The 14,580-nt window shown below is 38.6% G+C and overlaps 1 protein-coding gene across 2 annotated transcripts in view; it reads left to right on the top strand.

The window, feature by feature from the left end:
- Positions 1-14,580, top strand: part of IPO11 (importin 11) — a 336,682-nt gene that overhangs the window by 80,557 nt on the left and 241,545 nt on the right. For both annotated transcript variants that reach the window (XM_075182983.1, XM_075182973.1), the window contains exons 12-16: positions 970-1,013; positions 4,166-4,256; positions 5,833-5,880; positions 8,023-8,128; positions 12,469-12,595. In XM_075182983.1, the coding sequence (XP_075039084.1) occupies positions 970-1,013; positions 4,166-4,256; positions 5,833-5,880; positions 8,023-8,128; positions 12,469-12,595 (416 nt within the window). The remainder of the gene's footprint in view (positions 1-969; positions 1,014-4,165; positions 4,257-5,832; positions 5,881-8,022; positions 8,129-12,468; positions 12,596-14,580) is intronic.

Below are 14,580 nucleotides of genomic sequence, written 5' to 3'. Positions count from 1 at the left end.
ACTAGCAAAGCCAGAGGAGTGAAAAATTGGGGTTCAGAGGTGACCTGTAGGGAAGCCGTGCATGTGCTGTACTTCCAATCTGCTTCCCCGACTGTAATCATCCCACCTAGACTATAGATCTAAAAATAGAGCGGCTTCACAGAGTTCTCTCTAAAGTTTCCATACTCTTGTCGCAGTTCAGTTGCTGATGAGTGGAATAATATGAAGTGAAATTGTGTTTCCCACTTGGGAGTTATTACACAGCTACCTTAAGGCATTGTCAATGTTAGATTGGTAATAATGGAATCTTGCTAACCAGTTTTATTACATCCTTACAGTCACACTTGCCTTTCACTAAAAAAAAATCACTAAATTATTACATGTGTTTTTGACACACTTACGTTAGGACCGTTAAATTAAAATATTAAAAGGAATAAGTGCATAAGCAGACCACAATACTCCACAATGTACCTGCAATTCGGCTGAAAGGCTGACACTTCGCAAAAAGTGTTGGTGTTATACTATGTAATCTTTTCATCACCACCAGATAAAACCCTATCAGTGTGAAGACCCTTACTCAGATACACAGGAACATTTCTTCATGGTGTGATTATGTTGTCCAGTTAGGCTGTTTATGACACTGATCACACATGACCAATTATGTGTCAACATTCGATGTGCTAATGGTGCCCTGTCTGGAGCTTGGGACTTGTAGGTCTTGTATGAATGGCCATATATGTCACATTAGGCCACACACATCTAAGTATGCCTTAGTCTGGCAAATAGCCAATTTCAGAGTTACGTTGTAATATACATCTTATTATAGGACTATCTAGTGTCTCATTGCAACTACATTTTTGTTAACATTTGCTCAATCACAGTCTGCAAATACACTAACACATTGTAATGAGAAATATGTTTAATAGTTATGTACAGAAGGACTTAATTCTGCCCCATTCTCAGTTGTAATCCGTCTTGTTGTGTTTGCAGCAGTGGAGGAGAGCGGTGGGGACTCCTGGAAGTACAGTCTGAGGGTATGTCTTCTGAATTATTCAGTCTTGGCCTTTCTTCCAAGTCATGAAATAGGTATTATTGTTGCTCATGCATTTTTACAGGAAAATGTTACAGCATTACATGGTCTAGGTCCTTAGGGTCTTTCTTCAGAATGTCATCTTCCTTAATCCCTGACTGTTCTCCAACAAAATGACCTTTTCTCAATACTTTCTTTAATTTGTTATATGGATGTTTCATCATTAATTTTTGCTTTGTGTTACAACATGCCCTTTTGTGTATAAACTGTGCGGCAGTGATGCACATCTATGTACAAATATATGTAAACAAATTTAAAAAGATACAATTCATTTATAAGATTTCTCAGACTTCATACTCATGTGAATGTTTCGTTCTGGTAATTAAAATGAAGGTACATTTTTTTTTGGCTGGATGTTAGTGCAGTTGAAAACTCTCACATTCTGCACTATGAGGAAGTGATTGGCCACCAACAGGCTGCAAGAGGTACTGCAGTTTGAAAATAATTGCAATTTCTAGAGGACATAACGAGAGTGATTTTCCTCTAGTCAGCATAAATTACTTGGATAGTCGGCAGAATATTAAAGGACAATCAAGTAGACAATGGTACCATTTTTTGTGATATTTATATTTGGATACATCTGTTATTTCATTCTCCCGTCCATTCTCCAATTAGGCAGTGAGATGCTGTGGTGAACTCAACTCTTGTTAGGGTTAGTTAAATGTTAGTTAAAATACTGTTCTCCCCGTATTTAATGGAGAGAGACTAACATACAGGTTAAATCCACTCTTACATGCTGGGTGCCATTGAAGGGATGTCATACAATATAGTTGCTGCAGTCCTCAATAAATGCTTTAGAAAGAAACATCAGGCACATGGGCCGACCTGGATTAAAACATTAAAATTTGATTACAGGAGATTCTGTCTATAGTCAGTTTTTCCTTTTGTTATTCTACTAGTGTACAGTACTTGAAATCAGCATATGGCAAGCAATTTGTTTTCTTGCAAAGGATTTTTAAGTCTCTACAATTTTGCATTCTTCATTGTTTAAACGGCAATATTTGGCAAATGTGTTTTTCGTGTAATGACATATTTTGTCAGATGATCTTTGCCTCAGTTCTAAGTAATGCAAAACATTTCCGTGGTATATTAAATATCATAAATTGAGAAGAGCGGGATCTTAAATAATGACTGCTTATTTCTAACCTGTTCTTATTTTTTTTATATGTTACATATATAACTCTATGTGATACACACATCTGCTATGTATAATCTACCCTTACAGTTCTAATAGAAATTAGCTTGAATTGTATAACTTCAAGGGACAGTGGTGTTCATGGTAGTCCTGTGTAATCCCAAAGAAAGATTTAATAAAGCTGCAAGTTCTTTCAAATGACAGCATGAAATCAGAATTGAATTTACGTTGAAGCTGATTGATGTAATGAATTCAATTTGTGAATTAGGAATAAACGACCCATTACACAAGCTCTTCTTTGTACCCATGTAAATACTCAGCATTCTCAGAGTTCTGTCAAGTAGAAATGAATCCAGAATATTACCTACCTGGGGTCCAGAGTTCCACCTTATCCAGTGTCCAGTGATGCTCTCTGAACTCCCGTCCAGGCAGGCTATTTTCATACAGGCAGGAGCGAGGAGATCACTGGATGGTAGCGGATATTAGGGAAACTGTCAGGTTGGATTGAACGCAGACGACAAGTAGATAATATTCAGTATTAATGTTTAATAGGTTTTGCACTTTACAAATAACTTTTACTAAATGACTTCCTTTGCCAATAATTGTACTAAGACCTTTGAGCTGCTGTGTTGGATCTCTTCTACTAGGGAGAGAGCCGAGCAGCACTGAAAACAAATGGCGGAAGCCATGGCTATCTGTAAGTGCCAGGAACCTGCTAAATTGCATCAAATTGTGGAGTTCCTTCTTTTATTACTAGTTTAGATTTTTGTTTTATTGAAAATACTACAGAGAGCCTAGGATGCCTAAATTACTGATAACAGAGGACAATAGTTGTCACAGTATATTGCATCCCACTCACATTTTAAGATCCAGGTAACAGGGTTTTGTAACCTTCTATTTCGTTGTTTCTCTCATGATGTTACGAGATGTTTTTTTTATACCAGTCTCCTTGGCGACTAGTGTTTTTCTGTTCCGCAAATCTGTCTTGGTCTTGGAGTGTATTAGGAAGAGTTGGTTTTACCCTGTAAATGGTCTGACCATGTCCCCAATGAATTGGGAAACCAGTAAGAGCAGTATTTTATAATATGTAATGAGGTTGCCAAAGGCCTTGCTACCTCTGTTCTAGAACTGCCCCCACTAGGGGGCGTATATAATGGGCTGTGGTATACGGTGTGGCTGACAAGTCATAGCCTGGACAATGTTCTGTGAAATCATGTAGCAGTTAAGGAGTCCTCACTGCAAAATATGTGCTGGGGCCAAGAAATCCCCGGGGAATACGCACAAGTCTGTATTCTTTTCATTTTCTGATCCAGTACTGCAGTAAATCTATGTACTATGTCTGGCTTTTCTTCCAAAAATATTTACTTTGTGATGATTTGCCTTTTCTCAGTCTGTCACCTCACTTCTGTTGTGTCCTCCCTACCTGTCCCTCTGTCAGTGTCTGCATTATGCAACTGAGGGAGAAGGGAGAGATTGTACTTGTGGTGTAAACCAGTGGATTTCAAACTTTCTCTGTTCAAGGCACCCTTAGAGTCTCCATAATTTTTTCAAGGCACCCCTAAGCCAAAATAATTACCAAGTAGTCCCCCGCCTTGCTTACGACCGGCCTTGGCACCCCTGTGAGAACACTACGGCACCCCAGGAAGCCATGGCACCCAGTTTGGGAACCACTGGTGTAAACATTGATGAAGGTACTGGTGAAGTAGGTGGAAGTACTGAGGCTAGTTATACATTTAGCTGTATTTGGAGCAATGATTCTGGGTTCTGCAGTACTTTCTAGGCACTCTCTTTATACATAAAGTCCTGTACTAAATCAGAGGTGAAGGCTGCATAACCATAACTCTGTGGACTGGGTGGTAGGCTGTATAGTAAACAGAAGTTTGCTAAAAACATATTAACATGTTATAATATTAGCAAGCTTTAGTATATTATTCATAAATCTTTTCTTGTGTCTTTACCAGCCCTGTTCTGAAGTGCTCTTCATTGACATATTTCACGAGTACAGCCAGACTCTCACACCTGTCCTCTTAGACATGGTTCACACCCTTCAAGGTAAGTGTCTTTTCTCATTGACATGACATGAAAGGTTGGAGCTTGTTGTCAGAGTAGCTGTCACTGAGCATGATGGTGTCAGTCACCTTCTGCTAATCACAGAAACTGGAGGAAAATGTGCTGGATGTTACCTTGTAGCTATTAGCTGGGAGAAAGCAACGCTTAGTCTTCCTTTTATAAAACAGCAAAGGACTGTTATCTCAAAGAATACTGATGTATTCAATTACAATACTAGATTTGTATTATTGAAAGATAATGAAAATTAATGGCACAGTAACGCCTTAAGCATTTTTAGTATGGTATCACATGACATTGAGAGCTTGTTTAACACTTATTCATCTGATTGTTTTGCTATGCATGGTCGATTTGTATAGTAATATCTAATATTTCATTAGCATCACATTTCTATGTATATACTGCTGTAAATAACTGTATAAACAGTGAGTTCTGACATCGTCATCACTTTTAGTATTTGATTGTTGATTGTATTATAAGGAATAATCCCCATTCCTTAAATTACAGAAATTAGAAGTCACCTCGGAGATCTTTCGTTATATAACGAAAACTTGCTCTGTGACTTAATATCCTTATCATTTACACTAGGGGGGGGTCACATTATACCACAGATTTTGGTCTCTGCTATGTGAATGAATTACTAAACCTAAAATATGAGATGCCTTGTCTAATATTAACAGATACATGTACATTTTAGGAGCCTATCCGAAATGTATGAAGCTTTCATTGAATGATAATTGAAGATTTTGTTTGCCTTTGCATTCATGCGCAATCAATAAATAAAACATGGCTTACTTGTAAAATTTGCTAATTTAATGGGTACTGTGCTGGGATGCAGTTCTGTATATATCCCAGGGCTTGGACGTTAATCTTTAGTGGGAGTAGAATGTGACAACTGATTGCAGAAGATTCAGTCTCCCAGTCTAGAAAATCCTGCAATCTACTGTCCAAATCAGTGGATCTCTGATCATAGAGCTCTTAAATAAATTCCTTCTCTAGTTATTTAGTGCCACTAAATGAATGTAAAGCTAAAAGGAAAATAATATTATGATGAGTGGATCAGAGGCAGCCTTTTATTTAATGTGTGTTTGTTTAAAACATCTCTGAACTTACATATTGTTTTACACATGTGATGCTTGATAATTCATGATGTGATCTCACCTACCTTAATTGTATGTCATTGTATTATGCAAGGCGTGAATGTCCTAGTGACTGCAATGCATGGCCTATGTAAAGTTTTTTTCATGTAATATTCTCGAATAACTTTGTCACCCTTTTCTCTCAAATGTATCCCCTGCGGGTTAGGTTTTCAGAATATAACATTTGTCCTTTATACATCCCTCCATATAACACGGGCCACAGCTAATTATTATAGCAAGGAAAGTGTTATAAGGAGGGTGACATGGAATTTATAAATATTCATTTACTTTTGTGCAAGGAATATACCTGGTAAGTATGGGGGGTGTTATAAAGAGGTAACCAACAAAAATGTTGCCTGTGTGTTTAGTATATATTATTTCATAATTATTTTTCTAATACAGATTTGATTTCTTTACTTCAGGTCCAACTCCATTAGAAGATTTAAATGCTTTACTTATTAAAGAAACTGGTATGTAACATGTATTACATTTCCCTGTTCCTCTTCCCTTTTAAAGTTTGTCTGTTTTGGGTATGATGCAAAGGTTTATATGGGTGACACATCAGAGAGAGAGACTGATTTATGGTGACTACTGGTAGCTCATATCCTGTGTAAGGTGACAACTAGTAGTTGTTCACAAGGAAAACTTGCTCTGGTTAAATACTATTATTTGTGGGTCTAAGGAGCAAGCTCTGTACTGATAAATGGGAATATGACACTCACCCCCTTTCTGTCCCTCAAACCTCACATTCTGTCCCTCTCAAAATCCTGCTACTTCCAGCTTTGGAATATATCCAAAATATGGCCCTTTCTCACCGTGGAAGCCATCAAAACCCTAGTTCACGCTCTTGTAATCTCTCGCCTTGACTACTGTAACCTCCTTCTCTCTCTTACCTTAACCCTTTTAAATCTATCCTCAATGCTGCTGCCGCCTCATTTTTCTCTCCCGCCGCTCTATCCTTGCTGTCCCCCTCCACCAGTCCCTACATTGGCTCCCCGTGGCTTACAGAATTAAATTTAAACTCCTCACCCTCACTTTCAAAGCTCTCAGTCAATCCTCCTCCCTACATCTCCAACCTCATCTCTACCTACACTCCTCGCCGCCACCTCCCCTCTGCCAGTGACCGCCGCCTCACTACCTCACTGATCACCTCTTCCCACTCCCGTCTCCAGGACTTTGCATGGGCTGCTCCCCATCTGTGGAATGATCTTCCACGTTTCATCATTTTAGCCTCTACTCTCAAAGGCTTCAAGCGTGCCCTTAAGAATAATTTCTTTATTCAAGTCTGTCAGTCCTCCTCTTAACTCCCCTTTCCCGGCTTTCTCCCCCAGTTAGAACCACCCTACTTGTGTCTCCCCCTTTCCTTTAGGATGTAAGCTCTCAGGAGCAGGGCCCTCGTTCTTTGTGTTCTCCTTTTACTATTCCATCACCCTCTGTACCTCTTGGCCTGCTTCCCTAGTGCTATTATCTCAAGCTTCAACCTACTTCTCGCTGATTACTACCATCACTCTCACTCACTGTCCCAGAAATATTTTGATCTGCATTACCATGTTACCTGTATTTTACCTGTATCATGTTGTGTCATGGATCACTGTTTTCTGTATATGTCATGTACAGCGCTGCGGATCCTTTGTGGTGCCTTATTAATAAAAGATAATAATAATAATAACAATAATAATATCTGTAGTGTCCAGATTTTATAAAGAGAACACCACATTTTGTCTGTTCTCCCAGAGTTACTGGGCCTGATTCATTAAGGGACTTAAACAGCGATTTTGTGTATAATCTGCACAATTACTCTGAGCGTGTCCAGAACCGAACCATACGCTACAGAACGCAGCAATGTCCAATTTATCTTTAAGTGCAAAGGACATTTACTACAGCCTACAATTTCAGGGAGGGAACGCGGTGGGGAAAGGATGTTTGCCCTTAGTCAATGTACAGTAGGGGGTGCCAATCTCGAGTGCACGCAGCAGCGTCCAATTGAAGCGCTGGGCATCTCTAAGGTCCTTGTGTTTCAGCCGTATCTCTTGCTCCAGCTACAGATCTAGTCTAAGTGCCTATTACTAGTGATGACAGCTGAGTATGCATGCTATTACATGTGTTTGCAATCAGGAGCAAATGTAAAAATGTATTTTAAGTGCAGTAGCCATTAATTACATCATAATAAATATATTTCATGGGGAACAAAATCTTTTTATTTTCTAATATTTTATTAATATCTTATGAACATGGAAAATTTATTGAAACTTTTTTTTTTTTTTTTTACATTTTCTGTATGTTCTTTTGTGAGTTTATTCTCCTCATATGTATCGGGTGTATCCTGTAGTGTCCTGTCTAGTAGAACAAAGCAGACCTAGACCCGTTTTCATCACCACATGTATCTTTACAGCCGCTGCTTGTTGAATTCGGACATGCGTATACCAGATCCACAAGCGTTATTTATGCCTTAATTAATCATGGCCACTGTGTCTATTACACTGTTTAATGTATTTGATCTGTGTTACTGCACTGTACCAAATACGGCCCTGTCTTTCTGAAGCCCAGTTTCTTGTTCTTTCTTTTTTCTTCTGTTAGTAGTGACTATTTCAATTTAATTCTCCTTCCCTTAGTTTACAACGCTGTAGGACTGGCTGCATATGAATTATTTGATAGCGTGGACTTCGATGAATGGTTCAAACGTCAGCTGCTAGGAGAGCTGCAAATTACCCATGAAAGGTGAGAATATTTCATCAGTGAGTAATGTGAAATCACTTTTATCATTTTGTGTGCCAGCTCTATTTCTCTTGTGATCTATGGTTTACACAAGTAACATGCTTTATCGTAACACAGAGGTAGTAACAGAAATGTTGGAATGTAACAAGCCATCATCACAAAGTTTTTTGGCTACAATTTTATCTCCTTCTTTCTAGATGGTTTGTGCCATCATAACCAGGCTTTTGTGATGCATAACTTTTACCTGGAATATCCATGGAAGTACATTTTATATGTATACATTTTTATGTATTTCTTTTGTTTTCCGAGACATGCAGGCTTTACTTTGTGCCATTGAAATGAATATATTTTTATTAATCAATCACTGATAGAAATTGGTTCATGTATTACACAGTGCAGTTTTTATAGTGCATAGACTATAAGAGTTGTGATTATAACATTAGTGTGGACTCACAATGAAAGCAAGCACCAGTCTGACCTTTTCTGAAAACCATTATTATGGTGTCTTATGTTCTACTACATTGACATCACTCATTGTCCTGCTCTCCCTGCTGTCCAGCACACTATACATCCCCAATGACTGCTATATATCAGGCCCATGGTGCTTCCTTCATTGCTTACATAGGTATTACTTCTTATCACCATGTCATTAGCTGGGTGCACTAGGTCTAGTACCAGGTACTAGCAACCTGATCTTTTATTGGATAAGAAACACGGGGGCTGCTTTTTCTCCATGGAGCTCTCTGTAAGGAAAGCAGGCAAAGCTGGATTATCATCAAATAATTAGAGCGCTTTTGAAGTCATGCATACCACACAGAGGCCCAAACACCATTCCTTGGGTTCAACCATACTTCCCAGCGATGGAAAAGAAAAATCAGGAGTGTGACTCCAAAAACGGGTATGGCTGAATCGACATTTATCCAAATTCCTACACAATACATACAAAAGACCTACATGCACCCGTGTCTCATCTTTGCCCTCTTTTTATTTTTGCATTTGTCCCATGCAGCCTTTTCTCATGTCTGTTCACCGTTGTTTCCTCCTTGTCTCAAGTATTTCCACCTTCAGTTCCCTGATGATATCTGACTCCTTGATCATCTTTGTCACCTCTTATGTCTATTATCTCTTGTCTATCCCCTTGACTGCTCCTCATTTTGTCCCCACTGCTTTTTACCAACTTTTTTTCCCATGTCTGCACTCCTCTTTTGCCTCATATGTCTCTCCTGTCCCCTTGTCTCATGTTTGCAATCTTGTTTTTTCACACTTGTCCCCCATTCCTGTCCCTCTCCCATGTTATGTCTGTGCATTCTACTATATGACCTTTAGCTATTGCCTTCTCCATATCCCACTCTCCCTTGTCTCCTCAATGTCTTGCTTCCTCACTCTGCTCTGTCTTATTGACTGACACAACTGCAGGACCCCTTCCTGTTTGATAGATAGGTCCAGTTGTATTGTGGAAGTCCAGCAAAAATTGCCCTCCTTTCAGTACTCGGTCAGCGCACCAGATTCAAACCCTTGTTTCTAACTTTTCTTTCTTTCGTTCTATCTTTACAATAGGCTGAAGGGAACCACATCTCAACAATTATAACTCAATTACTGTATACAAAATGACATGTTATTAGTGCTAGTGCCCTGTATAAACATAGGTGCAAACAACATAAAGCCTGAATAAAATAATTAAAACGCCAGTGGCCAAAGGATTATTCAAGGAAAATCCCCCAAAAAGTCCAAATAAAGTTCTTCAAATAAAATCCTCTGAAATCAGCCTCCACGATAGGATGACAAAATGAGAAACTGATCCCTTCCTTGTCTTAGCAATTCGTGCTCCAATGACACATAAAACAGAAAAACAATATAGAGTGTCATAACCTATTTAGGAATATATATCAATCAACTAGTGAAAAAAGTACATTCTATGTGTGTCACACAGAAAACCCGCTCACCGTCGTGAATGCACTCACGTTAGGATTTTCCCACAACGGTACGTAGATTACGTCTGGTGATGGTGACCGAGCATACAGTCCTGTCTGAGTTGTTTCTTCTCAAAATATTGGATCCTCCTCACATAACACAGAAACATGGAAGGAAAAAAAAAGAATCTAGCGTAATATGTTTAATATGTTTTATTGAAATATAATGATACAAATCGTACACTGCTCTCACTTTGAAACAAATAAAAGTGCAGTTAGACTTAACACATTGCGAGTACCCTTATTTTTGTACATGGGCCTCCTCCCAGAGAACAGCAGAATGATGGTATTTCCAAGTTTACAGCAGCTGTGATGGAACTCAGGATTATACAATCCATACCAGAAAAAGATCGAAACTCCAGATTGGACGGAGCTCAAAAGATCCCCAGGACCCAACGCGTTTCCAATGATTCTTTTTCAAGGCATATGACTGAAGAATCTAACGTAGAGCAATATATAGTGTAGTGAACACTAAATGAATTGAAGTATGAAAATATAAAAAATGCATTTAAAACAAACCTGATTACCCACAAGATAAAGACAGAATAACCAAATAGGCAATGGTATTAAAAAATTAATGATATTAAAAAATTAAACACACTACTTTAATTCTTTCATTGCTGGCAGATCAGTCATTCGGTGGATAGTGTCTAGACAGCGTTAAAAGTAGCAACAATACTCTGGTAATAATGTCAGCTTATGATAGAACTGAATCACACTAACAGATCTTATAAATCGCCACAGCAAAGTAATGACATTTGTAAAATAGTCAAAATAAGGGAACATTAATTAGAACAGAGCAATATCCATATTAGATATTTACCACAAACATGCAACAGTTCATAAATGGTTGCATCATGAACGTTGCCATGTGAACAGATACAGCATGAAATTAAAACATTAAATATATGAAGATAGATTTCCAACTTTATTATGGAGAAAGATCCTAACAGTGGAAGAATAGAGTAAACAGCTTCAGTAATAAATTATATACCAGAAATACCAAAGAAACCATTTAATTTCATCGTCTTGATTTAGACCTCCTGGACACAATGACCCTGATTCATCAAGGCATGTATCTGCCGATTTTGAGCATATCGTCTGCAAATATCACCCTACTTATTCCCAGAACCATAGTCAATGTACAGTAGGGACGTGCCAAACTCAAGCGCAGACAGCCATATCTGAATCCAACTCTGACCATCTCAATTAATTTTTTTTCCGTGTTTCTTGCTTCAGCTAAGGGACTAGTCTAAGTCCCGATCAGTAGTGATATGACAGTCTCGTATGCATACTATAACATGTGTTTGCAATTACGAGCAACTGTAAAAATGTATTTTATGTTCAGTAGACATTAGCAACATTTTAATAAATGTATTTAGTGGAAAATAAAAATAAAACACTTTTTTTTAACTGTTTTGTCATTAATGCCTATATTAGTAACAGGTGACATTAATCCAATATTTTTTTATTTTTCCTGTGCGTTCTGTTTGCGAATTTATGATCCACATATGTATTGGACGTATCCCGCAGCATATTGTGTAGTAGAGCACAGCAGACCTACACTCCAATTAATCAGAGATCCGTGCGTTGACGAATTCGGGGGCACAAAAAGCCTAATTACATGTGTGTAATACTGAATGCGGGTTACCCTCAGAATACGTTCCTTGATGAATCAGGTCCCATGCCTTTAATACATGTATCCATTTCATTTCACTTTTAGCAGGCCTGACTTTTTGTCTCCAATTGTTGTCATTTTTACCTATCCCAACTAAAGCACCTGTAGAGCAAGGGTGTACCTTATCATAGTGGGAGGAATCTGAACATTTCTCCATCACCTTTTTGATGTTGTTGAGATGTTGTCTTAAACAGATTTTTAGGAGGTCAGTGGTGTGGCCAACATAAAACAGACTGCATTCAATCGAGTATTGGGGTTTTCTAAGCTACATTCCTTTTAGTGCTGAGTGAATTGTAGTTATTTTGTTCACAATTATGTAATTATTATGTACGTAATATGCCCGGCTTTTGCAGGCTCCGGGGGCCAGAACTGCAAGTTTCGTTCAACTTTAAAATAATGCCATGTTGTACTGGGCGTGCATGCTGTAAGAACAAGTGCATTTCTGTGGCTAGGAGACTTACCTCCAACTATCACTGAGTTCTATTGTGAGCATTCCATGAGTACTTGTTCTCGCTGTGATTGCACTGCAGGTTCCTATACATAATATATATTTTTGGGATATGTTTTGAAAACTGGCAGCCAATAAGTAGTGATTTCAAAAATATGCAACATGCTGTTTTTTGTTTGATAATATTGATTTTTGTGATGTTGGCTACATATATATATTTTTTTATTGTTTTATTTTTTTCTTAAAGGTATAAATTGTTACGCCGTAGAGTAATTTGGCTGATTGGACAGTGGGTTTCAGTAAAGTTTAAAGCGGATTTGAGGCCGCCCCTGTATGAAGTCATTCTCGGTTTGCTACAAGACCAAGACTTAGTTGTAAGTATATTAAAATTTAACTTCATAAACTTAATGTGCGGTTAAAAGTTCATTCATGCTGGGATACTCTAGAGGGTTTTGTGTTGACAAATATACAGAGCTTTACAAAATACTGATCCACCTATTGTGGTATCTTACTGTCTTTGTTATTGTTGTCTATTATTATTATTATTACTACTATTTATTTATATAGCGCCACTAATACCGCAGCGCTGTACAGAGAACTCACATCATTCCCTGCCCCATTGGGGCTTACAGTCTAAATTCCCTAACACACACACAGACAGACACACACACAGAGACAGACAGACAGACAGACAGACAGACACACATACATACATACATACATACATACACACACACACACACACACACACACACACACACACACACACACACACACACACACACACACACACACACACACACACACACTAGGGTAAATTTGATAGCAGCCAATTAACCTATAAGTATGTTTTTGGAGTGTGGGAGGAAACCGGAGCACCCGGAGGAAACCCACGCAAACACGGGGAGAACATACAAACTCCTCACAGATAAGGCCATGGTCGGGAATTGAACTCATGACCCTAGTACTGTGAGGCAGAAGTGCTAACCACTTAGCCACCGTGCTGCCACTACCAGTGATTTAGGTTGTTAGGAGATGTGGAAATTATTTGGTATAAGCCTTCATCACTTCTGCTTGTAGAGCCAAAAATATATTTCTATTCCTCAACAGAAAGAGCAGAATGTGATAGGTGCATGCATATACTGCCAGAAAAATCTAATTAGGTGTACAATGCTCATCCCCACTGATTCATATACATACACTCTGCCAGATTTTTTAAATGATGTCCATCTTTGGACATACCTCATCCATGCCAGAGAGTGGCAAAATTGACAATATATGTCTGAGTTATTCTTACTCTGCGTTTTAGCAATACCTACTGCTTAACTCCTCTATCTTAGCTCCTGCAGACACTCACTAATCACACAGGGTGGTTCTAACAAGTATAATTATATCAGACCTCCCCTCCATGATAGAGTGGCACAGAAAAATACAAATCTGTCAGACTAGTTTATGGTAGTTTTTAGGTTTTTGTATCATATGTCATTATTCGACATTCAAACAATGAAAACCAAATTTGAGATGGGGGTACAGGAGAAAAAATTGGGTTTGGGAGGGGATGGGGTTTTAATTCATAAGAATAAGATAAAATAAAAATAATATATGGAAATAAGATTTTATATTGATGAACCAGAAATAGTTCCACATATATTATCTTAAAGGAGAACCTTCAGTTAATGCATTAGGCATCTTGCTACTGTGAGTAATATGACCTATTCATTTCTGTGTGTGCTTTGGTGTATCTGGTAATGTATGTGGTAGGACATAGTAGGAGAGGTTAGATGGGAGGCATGATTGTGTGATAGCATGGACTACGTCATAGACTTCTTGCCAAAACCCCTCTACCCTCAGCGCTGCAGTCTCACCAGTAGAGGCATGAGGAAGTTGGGAACATAGGATGAAGCTGAGTTGGTACAAGGTTCCACTGAAATAAGCCTTTATATGAGTTCTTTTTGATACATGTACATGCTGAACGCTTGGCCACTTCTTATCTTATGCAAGACCAGCCCTGTGGTTTCACTTTCTCTCCCCTGTCCTGCTCCCAATGACGTTCATGAAGTTCCTTCTCAAGTTGCCCATATTCTATTAGGAGGGAGTAGAATGTAGAGCTTAGGTCCTTAGAGGAACGTGTCAAAGGAAGAGGGTTGAAGGGGTGCTCATATTTTAATTTTAGTGTTAAAGAGATAGCAAATTTGTAGATGGTGGTAGAAAGAACTTAGTGGGAGATTGAGATGATCACGAAGCTCAGAGAAGGTATCAGCCTTAATGTCTATCAATAGTCTAGAGCAGTGAAGGGCAAACTACGACCCGCGGGCCAGATCCGGCCCACTCAGAGGTTCTATCCGGCCCGCCAATATTT

This window comes from Mixophyes fleayi, chromosome 1, assembly GCF_038048845.1.
Source record: "Mixophyes fleayi isolate aMixFle1 chromosome 1, aMixFle1.hap1, whole genome shotgun sequence".
In the NCBI taxonomy this organism is placed as follows: domain Eukaryota; kingdom Metazoa; phylum Chordata; class Amphibia; order Anura; family Limnodynastidae; genus Mixophyes; species Mixophyes fleayi.
The sequence above is the reverse complement of the archived record's forward strand: the minus strand, read 5'-3'. Positions and strand labels throughout refer to the sequence as shown.